We start from the raw sequence: 18,981 nt of genomic DNA, 5'->3' as shown, positions 1-18,981 counted from the left end.
GGACAGAATTCAGGAAATCCCATTGTATGATTTGTAAAGAATGTATTTGTCTCGCACTGCTGAACAGAAGTATTTGAACCCCTGAGAAGATCCGTGTTAATATTTGGTACAGAAGCCTTTGTCTGCAATTACAGAGGTCAGACGTTTCCTGTAGTCCTTGGCCAGGTTTGCACTGCAACAGGGATTTTGGCCCCCTCCTCCACACCGATCTCCTCTAGATCTGTCAGGTTCCGGGGCTGTCGCTGAGCAACACGGAGTTTCAGCTCCCTCCAAAGATGTTCTATTGGATTTAGGTCTGGAGACTGGCTAGGCCACTCCAGAACCTTGATATGCTTCTTATGGAGCCACTCCTTGGTTCTCCTGGCTGTGTGCTTCGGGTCGTTGTCATGTTGGAAGACCCAGCCACGACCCATCTTCAATGCTCTGACTGAGGGAAGGAGGTTGTTGCTGAAAATCTCACCATAAATGGCCCCATTCATCCTCTCCTTAATACAGTGCAGTCGTCCTGTCCCCTTCGCAGAAAAGCATCCCCAAAGTATGATGTTACCACCTCCATGCTTCACAGTAGGGATGGTGTTCTTGGGATGCAACTCATCCTTCTCTCTCCTACAAACACGATGAGTGAAGTTTTGACCAAAAAGTTCTCCTTTGGTCTCCTCTGACCACATGACTTTCTCCCATGCCTCCTCTGACCATATGACTTTCTCCCATGCCTCCTCTGACCACATGACTTTCTCCCATGCCTCCTCTGACCACATGACTTTCTCCCATGCCTCCTCTGGATCATCCAGATGGTCATTGGCAAACTTCAGACGGGCCTGGACATGTGATGACTGGAGCAGGGGAACCTTCAGACGGGCCTGGACATGTGATGACTGGAGCAGGGGAATCTTCAGACGGGCCTGGACATGTGATGACTTGAGCAGGGGAACCTTCAGACGGGCCTGGACATGTGATGACTTGAGCAGGGGAACCTTCCGTGCAATGCATGATTGGAAACCATGACGGCGTAGTGTTCTACCGACAGTGACCTTTGAAACTGTGGTCCCAGCTCTCTTCATGTCATTGACCAGCTCCTCCCTTGTAGTTCTGGGCTGATTCCTCACCTTTCGTACCATCAGTGATCCCCCACGAGGGGACATCTTGCATGGAGCCCCAGTACGAGGGAGACTGACAGTCGTCTTTAGCCTCTTCCATTTTCTAACAATTGCTCCAACAGTTGATCTATTTTCACCAAGCTGCTTGGCCATTGCCCCGTAGCCCTTTCCAGCCTTGTGGAGGTCCACAATTTTGTCTCTGGTGTCTGTTGACAGCTCTCTGGTCTTGCCCATGGTAGTAGTTGGCGTCTGACTGACTGTGGGGTGGACAGGTGTCTTTAAAGAGCTCAGACAGGTGCTACTAAGTTAGATGAATGAGTGGAGTAGAGGTGGACTTTATAAAGGCGCAGTAACAGGTCTTTGAGAGCCAGAATTCTTGCTGTTTCTCAGGTGTTCAAATCCTTCTGTTCAGCCGTGCGAGACAAATACATTCTTTACAAATCATACAATGTGATCTCCTGAATTCTGTCCTCAGAGTGGGAATCCCCTGCAATGTGAATGTCAGACCCCTCCATGATTTCTAAGTGGGAGAACTTGCAGAATCGCAGGGGGTTCAAATACTTCTGTTCCTCACTGAATATATATATATAAAATGTGTATATATGTGTGTATATATGTGTGTGTATATATGTATATATATATATATTTAGAAATATATTGAATACGGCCAAACTTGTAGCATTTCAAATATATGTCAATATATTTGGGAAGAATATTTTTTAAATATATTTCAAATATATTTTTCTTCCATGTGGGTGGCTTTGCTGATCCAGGAGTTAATCCGGGCCTAGTGGTACAGAAGTGCAATCTAAGTTACGTTGGCCTAGTGATTATACTGTCTGGCAGACTGTGCTTGAACCTTCTGGGTGCTCATTTATACCCAAACCACCATTCATTCCAACCCATACCGATACATCGAGTTCATTGACCACTAACCGGTCTTGTGTCTATTTCCTGGAACTAACTCACAGCCAAGTTGAAGGTATCTAAGCTCACGTTCTTATAACTGCTTGCAGCAGCAGTAGTGTGTTTGAGGGGCTGAGGGTGTTCTTGGGGTTGAGGTGCAGAACAGAGAACCCGAATTTCCAAGGGGCTCCTTCAGGGGTAGTGCTGCAGGTTTATAGAAATTATAAATAAATGAATTACCTGGTCAGTTTGTTGTCCTTTTCTTCCAGCTTGTTTCCGGCATCCCAGAGATCTCCTCGTAGTTTCCTCAGAGTGTTCTCCTTCTCAGCTTTCTCCTGGATGGTCTTCTCCAGCTTCTGATTAATGAGCTTCCCTTCCTCCTGACTCTTCAGTAGATCGATCTCAGTTATTGTCAGCTCCTCCTCTGTCCGTGTCAGAGTTTTCTGAAGTCCCCGAACTGCAGCGTCCTTGGTATGGAGGTCTCCAGAGAGGCTGGAGTTCAGGTGTCCGTGTTCCTGCCGTAATTTCACCAATCTTGTGGTGGCCTTATCACGCTGCTGAGATACCTGAAATACTAGAGAATGCATGAAGACCATGGCACCAGGGGCAGACTGACCATTTGGAAACTCGGGAACTGCTCGTGGGCCCAGGGTCAGTAGGGGGCCCCATGAGATGCCCCTGGTACCTTTTTCATAGGCTTTTTTGAGTTTGGGCAAGGACACAGGGGCCTCATGATCCCCTATTGCCCGGGGGCCCATGAGTTGTTAGTCCGCCCCTGCATGACACCACAGAGTAATGACAGGGAAGGACCTGGTGGGGACATTAGAGTGTAAGCTCCTCTGGTACAGAGACTGATGGGACTGTGGAGGAGGGGACATTAGAGTGTAAGCTCCTCTGATACAGAGACTGATGTGACTGTGGGGGAGGGGACATTAGAGTGAAAGCTCCTCTGGTACAGAGACTGATGTGACTGTGGGGGAGGGGACATTAGAGTGAAAGCTCCTCTGGTACAGAGACTGATGTGACTGTGGGGGAGGGGACATTAGACTGTAAGCTCCTCTGTACAGAGACTGATGTGACTGTGGGGGAGGGGACATTAGAGTGTAAGCTCCTCTGGTACAGAGACTGATGTGACTGTGGGGGAGGGGACATTAGAGTGTAAGCTCCTCTGGTACAGAGACTGATGTGACTGTGGGGGAGGGGACATTAGAGTGAAAGCTCCTCTGGTACAGAGACTGATGTGACTGTGGGGGAGGGGACATTAGAGTGTAAGCTCCTCTGGTACAGAGACTGATGGGACTGCGGGGGAGGGGACATTAGAGTGTAAGCTCCTCTTGTACAGAGACTGATGTGACTGCGGGTGAGGGGACATTAGAGTGTAAGCTCCTCTGGTACAGAGACTGATGGGACAGGCTCAGTGAGATCTGTACAGCGCTGCGGTATATGTCAGAGCTACCCATAGAAGGCGGGGTAAATACTCACACTGTGTGGAGAGGACGATGATGGCGGTCAGGGATGTCAGGGAGATGACGCTGAGGGTGACAAGGACACAACGACCGGCACAGAATCCTGAGGAGAAGGTGGAAGATCAGGAGACATTGAATTGTAGACATTTAAAGTGATTGTGGCACTAATAACATTGGATGGATAGAACTACCCCTCCCCCCCCAGAACTAACCTACCCCCCCACAACTAACCTCCCCCCCTCCCCCCCATGACTGCTGATCTGTCAGGCTACTCCACTTCCATAATGGAGAGTCCTCATCCTGTCCCATGACCAGACCATTGGTTGGCTTCTCCCAGCCGCCACCTAGACATACTGTATATTCGCAGTGCGATCTCGGCTTCCAACCAGAAGACATCTTGTAGCCAATCGATGCCTTCCTTCCCTGTGGCGGTCACTGGAGCCCATCGCCTAATTCATTAGTCAAACTGCCATTTTATCATCAGCGTCTGAAGCGCCTCATGACCACAAGCCAATGGTGGGCAGTTAAAGGACAGAATGGAGTACCATGGTGGGCAGTTAAAGGACAGAATGGAGTTCCATGGTGGGCAGTTAAAGGACAGAATGGAGTTCCATGGTGGGCAGTTAAAGGACAGAATGGGGGCGCCACCAAGTGCAGTATATAAGAACACTTCATTGATGCGTCAGTATTGCGCTCACATATTAGTGATGGGTATGTCGCTGGTAAGCATGGAGAGCTTTAGAGTCAGGATTGCCCCCTCTCCCCGTGGATTCGCCGGACCTGGACCTGGACCGGGCCACAGGCAGGACTTCCACACTCTCACTTGGAGAACATTGACTTCATCCTCCTCCTCCTCATCATCCTTATCATCATCATCCATCTCCTCATCATCATTTTCCTCATCATCATCGTCATTCTGCTCCTCATTATCATCCACCTCATCATCATCAACATTTTCATCCTGCTTCTCCTCCTCATCATCATCTTCATCCTCCTCTTCATCATCATCATCCTCATCACATTCATCCTCCTCCTCCTCCTCATCACATTCATCCTCATCATCCTCCTTCTCCTTATCATCCTCCTCAGCACATTCATCCTCATCATCCTCCTTCTCCTTATCATCCTCCTCAGCACATTCATCCTCATCATCCTCCTTCTCCTTATCATCCTCCTTAGCGCATTCATCCTCCTCCTCCTCCTCATCATCATCAGCCTCCTCCTCATCATCATCCTCATTACATTCATCCTCCTCCTCCTCCTCATCACATTCATCCTCATCATCCTTCTCCTCATCACATTCATCCTCATCGTCCTCCTTCTCACCATCCTCCTCATCATCCTCCTCATCACCATCATCCTCCTCATCATCATCCTCCTCTTCATCACATTCATCCACCTCCTCCTCCTCATCACCATCAGCCTCCTCATCACCATCATCCTCCTCACATTCATCCTCATTATCCTCCTCATCACATTCATCCTCATCGTCCTCCTTCTCACCATCCTCCTCATCATCATCATCCTCCTCATCACCATCATCCTCCTCACCATCATCCTCCTCTTCATCACATTCATCCTCCTCCTCCTCACAGCATACCTCCTCTGGCCTTTGCTGTGCTCTTCTCTCCTCCTCCCTGGATGTCTATGGCAGGGCCGCCATCTTTGTTTGGGGTTTCTCTGATCCCATGTGGTGACCCCGGGGTGACATCTGGAAATAAGAATAGGCAAATCGCAATATTGAACCTTTTTTTTCTTTCCTGCAACGTTCACTTCTACAGAAACCAATGTCATCCTCGTCACATCGAGCGCACGGAGAAATACATCGATCGTCGTCACTTCATAATTAATGATTTATTTCAGGGAGAAATGTTCCCGGTGATGCACAGTCCGGAGAGAGTGGAAGAGGTGAGACCCCCAATGGGGGGAGGGGAGCTGTAAGGCACCATGCACACTGGGCATGGAGTCCTGGCCAACTGGCCAATGGGGCCCTGGGTTTAGGGTTTTGGTGCAGGAGGAGGATCACAGGTTCACCATCCAGCCCCCTTGGCAACACCCTGTGATTGGCTGATAATGCTGTTGCCACACTGGGCTTGATGGTTCAGAAAGTGGTTCTTAAATCTAGGGCAGTACCCATCCGGGAAAGAGGGCCCAGAATGCACACCGCTTGTTCTCCGGGTATTTGTCCTTGGGTGCATACTTCCCTGTACCTGTCTCTAGGTTTGCTCTCCATCCAACCTTCCCTGTACCTGTCTCTAGGTCCGCTCTCCATCCAACCTTCCCTGTACCTGTCTCTAGGTCCTCCCTCCATCCAACCTTCCCTGTACCTGTCTCTAGGTCCAACCTCCATCCAACCTTCCCTGTACCTGTCTCTAGGTCCTCCCTCCATCCAACCTTCACTGTACCTGTCTCTAGGTCCAACCTCCATCCAACCTTCCCTGTACCTGTCTCTAGGTCCTCCCTCCATCCAACCTTCCCTGTACCTGTCTCTAGGTCCGCTCTCCATCCAACCTTCCCTGTACCTGTCTCTAGGTCCTCCCTCCATCCAACCTTCCCTGTACCTGTCTCTAGGTTCGCTCTCCATCCAATCTTCCCTGTACTTGTCTCTAGGTCCTCCCTCCATCCAACCTTCACTGTACCTGTCTCTAGGTCCAACCTCCATCCAACCTTACCTGTACCTGTCTCTAGGTCCTCCCTACATCCAACCTTCACTGTACCTGTCTCTAGGTCCAACCTCCATCCAACCTTCTCTGTACCTGTCTCTAAGTCCTCCCTCCATCCAACCTTCCCTGTACCTGTCTCTAGGTTCGCTCTCCATCCAACCTTCCCTGTACTTGTCTCTAGGTCCTCCCTCCATCCAACCTTCCCTGTACCTGTCTCTAGGTCCTCCCTCCATCCAACCTTCCCTGTACCTGTCTCTAGGTCCTCCCTCCATCCAACCTTCCCTGTACCTGTCTCTAGGTTCTCCCTCCATCAAACCTTCTCTGTACCTGTCTGTAGGTCCACCATCCATCCAACCTTCTCTGTACCTGTCTGTAGGTCCACCATCCATCCAACCTTCTCTGTACCTGTCTGTAGGTCCACCCTCCAATCTGATGGTTTGATGGCTCCTGTGGACAGGTGTCTTTTATACAGGTAACACAATGAGATTAGCAGCACTCCATTTAAGAGACTGCTTCTAATCTCAGCTTGTTACCTGTATGAGAGACACCTGGGAGCCAGAAATCCTGCTGAATGATAGGGGATGAAATCCTTCTTTCCCTCATGAACATGCAGATCAGTCATCATTTGTTAGACGCATTTCTGCTGAATTTGTTGTTGTATTCTGTCTCTCAGTGTTACACCGAACATTCCATTGTTAGACCGATCATTTCTGTGTGAGGGGCGAACATTCCATTGTTAGACCGATCATTTCTGTGTGAGGGGAGAACATTCCATTGTTAGACCGATCATTTCTGTGTGAGGGGCGAACATTCCATTGTTAGACCGATCATTTCTGTGTGAGGGGCGAACATTCCATTGTTAGACCGATCATTTCTGTGTGAGGGGCGAACATTCCATTGTTAGACCGATCATTTCTGTGTGAGGGGCGAACATTCCATTGTTAGACCGATCATTTCTGTGTGAGGGGCGAACATTCACCATCAGCCGGGGAGGAAATACACATTTCCTTCACTGTAGTTAGATGTTTCTTCCACTTTAAAGTAGAAAAGACAAAATATTGTTCGTTCATTTTCGTTTTCCTCCCGCAAACCATTGTTGTGAAATCTTCTAGATTCCTGCGGCTGTTTGTGTGTCTTTGTGGACGTTTCTGGTAGACGGATGGATCGTCTGACTTCCTCTTTCTCTATGGAGGGTGAATCCCAATCACAAAGCTTTGTCTATGTGTGATGGACCCCTCCCTTCCCGATTTTCGACATTTCCAGAAACACATCAAAGACGATTCTCATGAAACGATTGACTCGAAATCATTGTGTCTGACCCTTTCTATGGAAACAGATTTTCAGGGGGGTGGAAGAGTTCTGATTGGTCACACTTAGATACAAACGGTCTGCAATCAGTTGGATAAAATGATACAATGTTGCTGAATACGAGTTCTGACCTCTGATTGGTCACACTTAGATACAAACGGTCTGCAATCAGTTGGATAAAATGATACAATGTTGCTGAATACGAGTTCTGACCTCCGATTGGTCACACTTAGATACAATCTGCAATTGGTTGGATGAAATGATACAATGCTGCTGAATATGAGTTCTGACCTCCGATTGGTCACACTTAGATACAATCTGCAATTGGTTGGATGAAATGATACAATGTTGCTGCTGAATGCGAGTTCTGACCTCCGATTGGTCACACTTAGATACAATCAGCAATTGGTTGGATGAAATGATACAATGTTGCTGAATACGAGTTCTGACCTCCGATTGGTCACACTTAGATACAATCAGCAATTGGTTGGATGAAATGATACAATGTTGCTGCTGAATGCGAGTTCTGACCTCCGATTGGTCACACTTAGATACAATCAGCAATTGGTTGGATGAAATGATACAATGTTGCTGAATACGAGTTCTGACCTCCGATTGGTCACACTTAGATACAATCAGCAATTGGTTGGATGAAATGATACAATGTTGCTGAATACGAGTTCTGACCTCTGATTGGTCTCACTTAGATACAAATGGTCAGCAATCGGTTGGATGAATTGATACAATGTTGCTGAATACGAGTTCTGACCTCTGATTGGTCTCACTTAGATACAAATGGTCAGCAATCGGTTGGATGAATTGATACAATGTTGCTGAATACGAGTTCTGACCTCTGATTGGTCTCACTTAGATACAAATGGTCAGCAATCGGTTGGATGAAATGATACAATGTTGCTGAATACGAGTTCTGACCTCCGATTGGTCACACTTATATACAGTCTGTTATCGATTAAATAAATTGATACAATGTTGCTGCTGAAACCGTGAAATGCGTCATTTGTTGGGATTATAATCCTTCAGACTGGGAATCGTCATAATATACTGCGGAGTAAAGCGATCGATCCCGGGTCTGACCACCAGTGTGTGCCAATAGCGACTTTCTTGGCCGTGGTCAGTCGGGGGGCTCCTTCTAAGCAGGGGACACTTGGCCGCAATCTAATGTGGCCGACTTCATAGATTACAAGTGGCATTGATCCCAAAACCGAAAATCTCTCATATGGAAGATTGCCGATCATTAGATATGGTGTCTGCATTTGTTTTCCTTTTATTAGGCTTTTTTCACCTCTGGTAACACACCTCCTGTATTAGAGCACCCCACCCCCGGTCTGGATGAAGGAGCACAGGGGGCAACTTTGGACAGCAGCATTGTCAGGCTGGTGGGGGGGAGGGGAGAGTTAGATGAACTAGCAGATTTAGACACACTAACAAATCGAAGTCAAACATTGCAGGTAAAGTAACAGTCTTGGTGGGAATAAAGGTTTTGCATAAATAAAAGATGATCATTGTAGACACCCCTGTCAGTGGGAAATGATTTGTCTCATCCCTGTAATTGCTACATTTTCAGGAGAGATTATTCTGTAGAAAAACAACAGACTTACTGGCAGGATCACCAGGTGAAACTAAAGGAAAGGAAACAAAAAAAAAAAGAAACAAATGCAGCCGTCACATCTAAGAATTGGTCATCTGCAATATAATAAACGTTTGGATTTGGCCTCAGGGGATACAGAGATGAAACAAATCCTCCTACATAAGTTGTACCTGTTTATCTGAAGCCCTCTCTTCTCTACAGCCTCCTAAAACACACAGATCAAAGGCTTTTTGTTCTGAGCTCCAGAAGGCAGGGGACAGGGATCTGACATCACACACTGTACAGCACAGAGATGGAAGCTGAGTGTAATCTGAGACCTGAGTGGGGGAAAGGACACCACTCCCCCCTTCTTTACACAGATCAAAGGATTTTTCTGAGCTCCACATGGCAGGGGGCAGGGATCTGACATAACACACTGTACAGCACAGAGAAGGAAGCTGAGATCTGAGTGGAGAGAAGGGTCACCACTTGCCCCCTCAACACAGATAATAGGGAAACATGCACAGCTGCAAATCTCCTGCTGCATGCTGGAAGAAGGGCGGGGCCATCTTCTGGGATTTTGTGGTATTGACCTGTCCTAGACCTTTGCTTGCCTTTATCAAGCCCTTGGGGCAATAATGCTACCACTGACACCAACTATGGGGCACTATTTCTCCCACTGACACCAACTATGGGGCACTATTCCTCCCACTGATATCAACTATGGGGCACTATTTCTCCCACTGACACCAATAATGGGACACTATTCCTCCCGCTGATGCCAACTATGGGGCGCTATTCCTCCCACTGACACCAATGATGGGGCACTATTCCTCTCACTGACACCAATGATGGGGCACTATTCCTCTCACTGACACCAATGATGGGGCACTATTCCTCTCACTGACACCAATGATGGGGCACTATTCCTCTCACTGACACCAATGATGAGGCACTATTCCTCCCACTGACACCAATGATGGGGCACTATTCCTCCCATTGACATCAATGATGGGACACTATTCCTCCCACTGACACCAATGATGGGGCACTATTCCTCCCACTGACACCAATGATGGGGCACTATTCCTCCCACTGATATCAACTATGGGGCACTATTTCTCCCACTGACACCAATAATGGGACACTATTCCTCCCACTGATGCCAACTATGGGGCACTATTCCTCCCACTGACACCAATGATGGGGCACTATTCCTCTCACTGACACCAATGATGGGGCACTATTCCTCCCACTGACACCAATGATGGGGCACTATTCCTCCCACTGACACCAATGATGGGGCACTATTCCTCCCACTGACACCAACTATGGGGCACTATTCCTCCCACTGACACCAACTATGGGACACTATTCCTCCCACTGACACCAACTATGGGGCACTATTCCTCCCACTGACACCAATGATGGGGCACTATTCCTCCCGCTGACACCAATGATGGGGCACTATTCCTCCTACTAGAAATTCTGAAGGACCCTCTGCACACTGGTATATACCCTTCCAAGCAGACTATGCAATAAATAGGGTTATTTAGTTCACACATTACAATACATGCTTAAACTGGCCAACTGCATCAAAGTAATCCCTCTATGGCCGGTCCTACTCTGCTCTGCCTCTATGGCCGGTCCTACTCCGCTCTGCCTCTATGGCCGGTCCTACTCCGCTCTGCCTCTATGGCCGGTCCTACTCCGCTCTGCCTCTATGGCTGGTCCTACTCCGCTCTGCCTCTATGGCCGGTCCTACTCCGCTCTGCCTCTATGGCCGGTCCTACTCCGCTCTGCCTCTATGGCCGGTCCTACTCCGCTCTGCCTCTATGGCCGGTCCTACTCCGCTCTGCCTCTATGGCCGGTCCTACTCCGCTCTGCCTCTATGGCCGGTCCTACTCCGCTCTGCCTCTATGGCCGGTCCTACTCCGCTCTGCCTCTATGGCCGGTCCTACTCCGCTCTGCCTCTATGGCCGGTCCTACTCCGCTCTGCCTCTATGGCCGGTCCTACTCCGCTCTGCCTCTATGGCCGGTCCTACTCTGCTCTGCCTCTATGGCCGGTCCTACTCTGCTCTGCCTACGCAAATGCTACTGTGGACACAATGCTAACATAGGGGAAAAGACACAATGGGGAGAGCTACAAGGTTCAGGTCTGGCTACTGACCCAACAATACAACAAACAAGAGATCCCTGCGCTCGAATCCCAACAGCTAGTCCATGCATTTATCCATCAGGTGCTAAAGGGGTGTAACCACATATTAACACTAGAAATTTTGAAGTACCCTGTGCACACTGCTATATACCCTTTCAATCCCTATTTATTGCATAGTCTGCTTGAAAGGGTATATACCAGTGTGCACAGGGTACTTCAAAATTTCTAGTGTTAATATGTGGTTACACCCCTTTAGCACCTGATGGATGAATGCATGGACTAGCTGTTGGGATTTGAGCACAGGGATCGCTTGTTTGTACTATTCCTCCCACTGACACCAATGATGGGGCACTATTCCTCCCACTGACACCAATGATGGGGCGCTATTCCTCCTACTGACACCAATGATGGGGCGCTATTCCTCCCACTGATACCAATGATGAGACACTATTCCTCCCGCTGACACCAATGATGGGGCACTATTCCTCCCGCTGACACCAATGATGGGGCACTATTCCTCCCGCTGACACCAATGATGGGGCACTATTCCTCCCACTGACACCAATGATGGGGCGCTATTCCTCCTACTGACACCAATGATGGGGCGCTATTCCTCCCACTGATACCAATGATGAGACACTATTCCTCCCGCTGACACCAATGATGGGGCACTATTCCTCCCGCTGACACCAATGATGGGGCACTATTCCTCCCGCTGACACCAATGATGGGGCACTATTCCTCCCGCTGACACCAATGATGGGGCACTATTCCTCCTACTGGCACCGACGATGGGGCAGTATTCCTCCTACTGGCACCGACGATGGGGCACTATTCCTCCTACTGGCACCGACGATGGGGCACTATTACTCCCACTGACACCGATGGTGGGGCGCTATTCCTCCCACTGACACCAATGATGGGGCACTATTCCTCCCCACTGATACCAATGATGGGGCACTATTCCTCCCACTGACACCAATGATAGGGCACTATTCCTCCCACTGATTCCAAAGATGGGGCACTATTCCTCCCACTGACACCAATGATGGGGCACTATTCCTCCCAATGACACCAATGATGGGGCACTATTCCTCCCACTGACACCAATGATGGGGCACTATTCCTCCCACTGACACAAACGACAGGGCACTATTCCTCCCACTGACACCGATGATGGGACACTATTCCTTTTACTGACACCAGTGATGGATGTTGTTGCCAAGGCCAGGACATTTTCTACTCAAGGTCTGGCCCTTTTGAAGTCTGAAGGATAACAAATTGGCTCTTTGTTTATAACATCTGGAGACCCCCGACATAGACTATCAGAAGTGACTCGTGCAGATAGTAGAGGAATGGGTGCTTTAGATTGAGGCAAGTGCACACTACAGGAGAACATGCTTTGTTTGATTTTCATCTCACTTTAAAGTATTCCCAGACCTAACCTCCAAATCCTTCCACAACCTCACTTCCCTGCAACCTAACCTTCAGAATGTTCCCAAACCTACAAGTCTTCTGATCCCTAATCTCCAAAGTCATTCATAACCTAACCTCCAAAATCTTACACAAGCTAACCTTAACCACGTTCCTCACTGTCCCCTCCTTACATTGGCCGGATACAAGATGGAACATGGCGTCTATTGGCCGAATACGAGACAGAACAGGGTATCCATTGGCCGGATACAAGACAGAACAGGGCGTCCATTGGCCGGATACAAGATGGAACATGGCGTCCATTGGCCGGATACGAGACAGAACAGGGTGTCCATTGGCCGGATACAAGACAGAACAGGGCGTCCATTGGCCAGATACAAAACGGAACAGGGCGTCCATTGGCCGGATACAAGACAGAACAGGGCGTCCAGTGGCTGGATACAAGATGGAACAGGGCGTCCATTGGCCGGATACAAGACAGAACAGGGCGTCCAGTGGCTGGATACAAGATGGAACAGGGCGTCCATTGGCCGGATACAAGACAGAACAGGGCGTCCAGTGGCTGGATACAAGACAGAACAGGGCGTCCATTGGCCGGATACAAGATAGAACAGGGCGTCCAGTGGCTGGATACAAGATCTGCTGCTGCAAGGTCTGCTGATCGAGTGTCCCTGGAAGCCACCTGCTGCTGAGTGTCCCTACAAGCCGCATGTTGCGGAGTGCCATGAACTGCCCCTATTGTGTGCCCAGATTACCCTTGCCTGAACTGCCCCTATTGTGTGCCCAGATTACCCTTGCCTGAACTGCCCCTATTGTGTGCCCAGATTACCCTTGCCTGAACTGCCCCATTGAGTGCCTGGATCAGTGCTGCCTGAACTGCCGCTATTGTGTGCCGGGATTAATACTTGCTTGGACTGCCTATTGCGTGTTTGGAGTATCGTAGCTACCTGGACAGCCCCCCCTCCCCGTGTGCTCGGGCCCTCGCTACCTAGATTGCCCTATCGTGGGCCGGATTACAATTATATTGGGCTCCTCCCCTCTCTTCCCCTTTTTGGGTACCTGGACTCTACCTTCCTACCCTGATTGAGTGCCTTCCATAGTTCAATAAAGCTTTGTGTGTTTACCATCTTCTTTGTGCGTTCTGTCCTGCCTACGCTTCCGTCGCAGTACAGACACCCATCATTGTACAGGCACCCATCATTGTACAGACATCCATCATTGTACAGCACCCATCATTGTACAGACATCCATCATTGTACAGACACCCATCATTGTACACGCACCCATCATTGTACACGCACCCATCATTGTACACGCACCCATCATTGTACAGACACCCATTATTGTACACGCACCCATCATTGTACAGGCATCCATTCCATCCTGATGGAGAGCCATTTCCTTCAGCATGACATTCCTTCTATTCTGACGGACAACCATATTCACCAGCATTAGGACCCTTCCATCCTGATGAAGAACCATTTCCATCAGCATGAGGACCCTTCCATCCTGATGGAGAGCCAATTCCATCAGCATGAGAACCGTTCCATCCTGACAGAGAGCCATTTCCACCTGCATGAGAACCCTTCCATTCTGACGGAGAACCATGTTCACCAGCATGAGGTCTCTTCAATCCTGATGGAGAGCCATTTTGTTCACTATGAGGTCCCTTCCATCCTGATGAATAACCATTTCCATCAGCATGAGGACCCTTCCATCCTGATGGAGAGCCAATTCCATCAGCATGAGAACCCTTCCATCCTGACAGAGAGCCATTTCCACCTGCATGAGAACCCTTCCATTCTGATGGAGAGCCATTTCATTCAGCATGAGGTCCCTTCCATCCTGATGGAGAGCCATTTTTACCAGCATGAGGACCCTTCTATCCTGACGGACAGCCATTTCCACCAGCATTAGGACCCTTTAATCCTGATGAAGAGCCATTTCCATCAGCATGAGGACCCTTCCTTCCTGATAGAGAGCAATTTCCAACTTCATGAGAACCCTTCCATCCTGACGGACAGCCATTTCCACCTGCATGAGGACCCGTCCATCCTGACGGGCAGCCATTACCATCAGCATGAGATCCCTTCCATACTGGTGGAGAGTTACAGTACACCTTTGCACAGACTGAAGTGTCGGCCATCATTTTCCAGTAACGTAAGGGTTAATGACAAGGTTGAAGTCACATGTAAAGGAGATCCAATTCAGGAAACATAATTAGGATAAGTGATTTGATATGCCCAGAGCCATGATCCACACCGACCTATCACACTCCTCCTTCCATGAGCTGAAATCCCCCCAAACAATGGAAGACCATGTTCTAATGACCACTCTTCCATCGAACTCTAACACCACAAATCTGGATGAAGATAAAACCAAATCAAACCAATCATCATCATGAATCCCACTTACTGCCATGTCGGAATTCCTTCAGTTTGATGGTACTGAATTTCAAGTCGCAGGTGATGGAGTCGGCCATATCCCGATCACCAGACATATGAGGGACAAGGAGGAAGAAGGATCACACCAGACTGAAGATGATAATACGATATTACACAAGATTTATGTGGATATAAATTATGAGGAAATAAAACCATGACAGCAAAATTCCCCTCCCCTGAGACCTCTATGACACAACAGAGAAATTATTTATCCCGTAAATACAAAAGACTGGAGGTTCCTTGACCCTGAAAAATAGACAACCCAACCTTGTCCTTCTTAAAGGGACCCATTATCAGATATATTCTCTCATGGTCAGTGCAATCACAGTTCTCCCCCTGATAATACCTTCACTTGCTTTTCTCTCCAGAAAGATGGCACCATCTTAGTTCAACCATCATCCAGGATAGCCATCTACTTTCTGGGATGCTGTCACAGTCATGTAACTCCTGAAAGTTCAAGGCTGTGTTCACAAATATCTGACACAGATGAGCTCCTGCTGAAGGCTTTCACCTTGTGTCTTGCTGCAAAGTCATCCATGAGGACAGGGACTCTCTCTATCCGGGAGGACGGGGACTCTCTCTATCTGGGAGGACAGGGACTCACTCTACTTGGGAGAACAGGGACTCACTCTATCGGGGAGGACAGGGACTCACTCTATCCAGGAGGATGGGGACTCTCTCTATCCGGGAGGACAGGGACTAGCACTATCCGGGAGGACGGGACTCTCTCTATCTGGGAGGACGAGGACTCTCTCTATCCGGGAGGATGGGAACTCTCTCTATCTGGGAGCACGGGGACTCACTCTATTCGTGTAAGGGACCACCTGACAGCACCTCTAGCAACCCACTGGTCAGGCTTCCCCGGAGCGCGGAGTCTAAGTTCCGGAGCATTTGTTCACCAGGGCCCCTGATGGTGGGGATGGACCTGGAGCGCTCCGAGACCAGGTCGCGACTACCGGGTATACCCACCAGTGGTAGAGGAGTCCGCCAGAGGCTCCCGCAGGGTAAGAGTCTAATGTGAGGAGGCCGGGGGGTCCCAGTGGGATGGATGGATGAGCTAAAGCTAGGTCAGACAAGCCGAGTCAGTAGTCGGGGGGTCGGTTCGGTACAAAGCAGCAGGCAAAGAATGGTCGGGTCACACGCCAGGTCAGTAACAGGAGATCAGATCTATATAGGGACATTCAGGAGCGAGGTCAGGCAAGCCAAGGGTCAGGACAGGAGAAAGCAGCAAAGGACAGGCAATACGGGTCAGTAGTACTCACAACATAGGTTACAGGGAACAGGAATCACAGGAAGACCATTCGGCAACCAGTGACAGCACAGGGGGATTTAAATATCGCGCCCTGCGCTGTCATTGGTGCTAGGCGCGCACCCGCGAACGCCAGTGTGCATGCGCGAACTCCGTCGCCGTGGCTGACCGGGACCTAGCGCCCACATCCCCGTATGAGAACGCCTAGTGCGCATGCGCTGGGACCAGCGCCGTGGTGATCCTTGACATTGCCCCCCCCATGGGCAACCTCCGGGTGCCCAACTGATCTCTCCACCGTGGGTGGCCACGAAAAAACTCCCGGATAAGTCTAGGGGCATCGACATTTTGGGCTGGTTCCCAAGAGTTCTCCTCTGGACCATAGCCTTTCCATTTGATTAAAAACTGGGTCTGGCCCCCCCTCTTTCGGCAATTTAGGATTGCTTCCACTTCAAATTCCTCTTGTTCTTCAATGGTTATAGCTTCCGGGGGTCTGGACTCTCGATCCGGGAATGGGTCTGGTACGACTGGTTTTAGCAGAGAGACATGAAATACCGGGTGGATTTTGAAGGTTTCTGGAAGAATGAGCTCGTATGCCACCTTATTAATCATGCGCTTCACATGAAATGGGCCCAAAAATTTGGGTCCTAGTTTCTTCGAGGGACACAACATCTTTAGGTTTGTTGTTGCCAACCAGACTTTATCCCCAGGTTGCAGCACCAGTTCCCCCCTTCGCTTCTTGTCAAAGGCCTTCTTGTTATCTTCCTGGGCTTTAGCCATGGCTTCCTGAAGCATCTTATTGTTGGAAAAAAAAATGATAGTGCTTTGAGTAGCTGGAACTGAACTCTCAGCGACCAGATCGGGTAAAAAGGTGGGGTGAAACCCATAATTTCCAAAAACGGGGATTGTCCCGTGGTTGAATGATTCGCATTATTATAGGCGAATTCTGCCAAAGGCAGGAGCGTCAGCCAATCATCCTGTAGAAAGGACGTGTAACATCTTAAATACTGTTCTAGTGTCTGGTTGGTCCTTTTCGTTTGCCCGTTGGTCTGTGGGTGAAACGCAGAGGAGAGGGAGAGTTTGATACCCAGTGCCTTACATAAGGTCTTCCAGAATTTGGAGGTAAATTGGACTCCTCGGTCCAAGACGATATCTTCCGGGACTCCGTGTAACCTAACCACTTCTCGAATGAAGATCTGAGCGGTCTCAAGAGCCAATGGGGTACTCTTCAGGGATAAGAAGTGGGCCATCTTTGACAGGCGGTCTATGATCACGAAGATTACGGTATGGCCCTGGGAAGGAGGAAGTTCAACTATGAAGTCCATAGCAATCGGGGCCGATCGGGTATAGGTAGTGGGCGTAGTAGTCCCCAGGCCTTGCTCCTAGGAGGCTTGTTTCTCTGACAAACGGTACATGATTTGATGTACCGTTCGCAGTCTCTGGTCACATTTGGCCACCAAAAAATGCGTCTGAGCAGTTCAAGGGTCTTTGCTTGCCCGAAGTGTCCTGCCATCGGATGATCATGGCAATGTCCCAGGACCAACGTCTGGACCTCATCTGGCACCACGATCAACCCCTTTTTCCATATGAGTCCCCCCTTGTTCTGGAGTGATACCCCAGATGGGATGGGCATCGTCACAGATGCGTCCTGCAGTTTAGAACGCAGTTCCGTCTGGAGAGCCAGAAAGTTTCCTGACGAAAGAATGGTATCAGGTCTTGGTTCTTCCTTAGGATCCTCGAACATGCTCGAGAGAGCATCGAACTTCGTGTTCTTGGACCCCGGTCTGTATGTTATGTGGAATGAGAATCGGGAGAAGAAGAGTGCCCATCTCGCCTGGCGTGGTCGTAAGCGTTTTGCCGTTCTTAAATATTCTAAATTTTTATGATCGATGAAGATCAAGATCGGATGTGTGGCCCTTCTAACAGATATCTCCATTCCTCCAATGCTGTCTTAATGGCCAATAATTCTCGCCAATGTCGTAGTTTCTTTCAGCTGGAGTAAGTTTTCTTGAGAGAAATGCCACCGGGGTGCAGAAGTTCCTTAGTGCCCTTCCTTTGGGATAGGATCGAGCCCACTGCATTTTCAGATGCGTCTACTTCTAGGACATAAGGCAGCGCAGCACCCGGGTGACCAAGAATGGGTGCAGTGGTAAACAAGCTCTTTAAGGACTCGAAGGCCGCCTGGGACTCCGGCCTCCATTTAAAGCGGGTTCCTTGTTTGGTCAATTGCGTTATGGGGGAGACCAGACCTGAGAAGTTCCTGATAAACTTCCTGTAGAAGTTAGTGAATCCAATGAAACGCTGGATGCCCTTCTTATCTGTTGGAATTGGCCAATCCAGAATTGCCGAGACCTTTTGGAGATCCATCGCGACCCCCTTGGTGGAGATGATCAATCCCAAAAAGGAAATACTGTGCTGTTCGAAACTGCACTTGTCAGCCTTGGCGTATAGCCCATGTAGGCGTAATCGCTCCAAGACCCTTGTCACATGATCCCTATGAGCCTCCAGTGAGGGTGAGAATATTAGTATGTCGTCTAGGTAAACAATGACGAAGATGTCGAGGTAGTCCCTGAATATGTCATTGACAAAATGTTGGAATGTGGCCGGGGAGTTGCAGAGTCCAAATGGCATGACCAAATACTCGAAATGGCCGAAACGAGTGCGAAATGCA

General features: G+C 49.1%; 1 protein-coding gene across 1 annotated transcript in view; it reads right to left on the bottom strand.

Annotated features, from left to right (window-relative positions):
* Window positions 1-12,914, bottom strand: part of LOC149449573 (uncharacterized) — a 35,576-nt gene extending 22,662 nt beyond the window's left edge. Inside the window, exons 1-5 of the mRNA XM_089693069.1 lie at window positions 12,762-12,914; window positions 4,869-5,027; window positions 4,256-4,439; window positions 3,486-3,572; window positions 2,244-2,577 (exon numbers count right to left, since the gene is read on the bottom strand). Of these exons, the coding sequence (XP_089549195.1) occupies window positions 2,244-2,577; window positions 3,486-3,572; window positions 4,256-4,439; window positions 4,869-5,027; window positions 12,762-12,914 (917 nt within the window). The remainder of the gene's footprint in view (window positions 1-2,243; window positions 2,578-3,485; window positions 3,573-4,255; window positions 4,440-4,868; window positions 5,028-12,761) is intronic.
* Between the last annotated feature and the right edge of the window lie 6,067 nt (window positions 12,915-18,981).

This window comes from Staurois parvus, unplaced genomic scaffold (genome assembly GCF_062004578.1).
Source record: "Staurois parvus isolate SC_StPar_1 unplaced genomic scaffold, SC_StPar_1.0 ptg000612l, whole genome shotgun sequence".
In the NCBI taxonomy this organism is placed as follows: Eukaryota; Metazoa; Chordata; class Amphibia; order Anura; family Ranidae; genus Staurois; species Staurois parvus.
The sequence above is the reverse complement of the archived record's forward strand: the minus strand, read 5'-3'. Positions and strand labels throughout refer to the sequence as shown.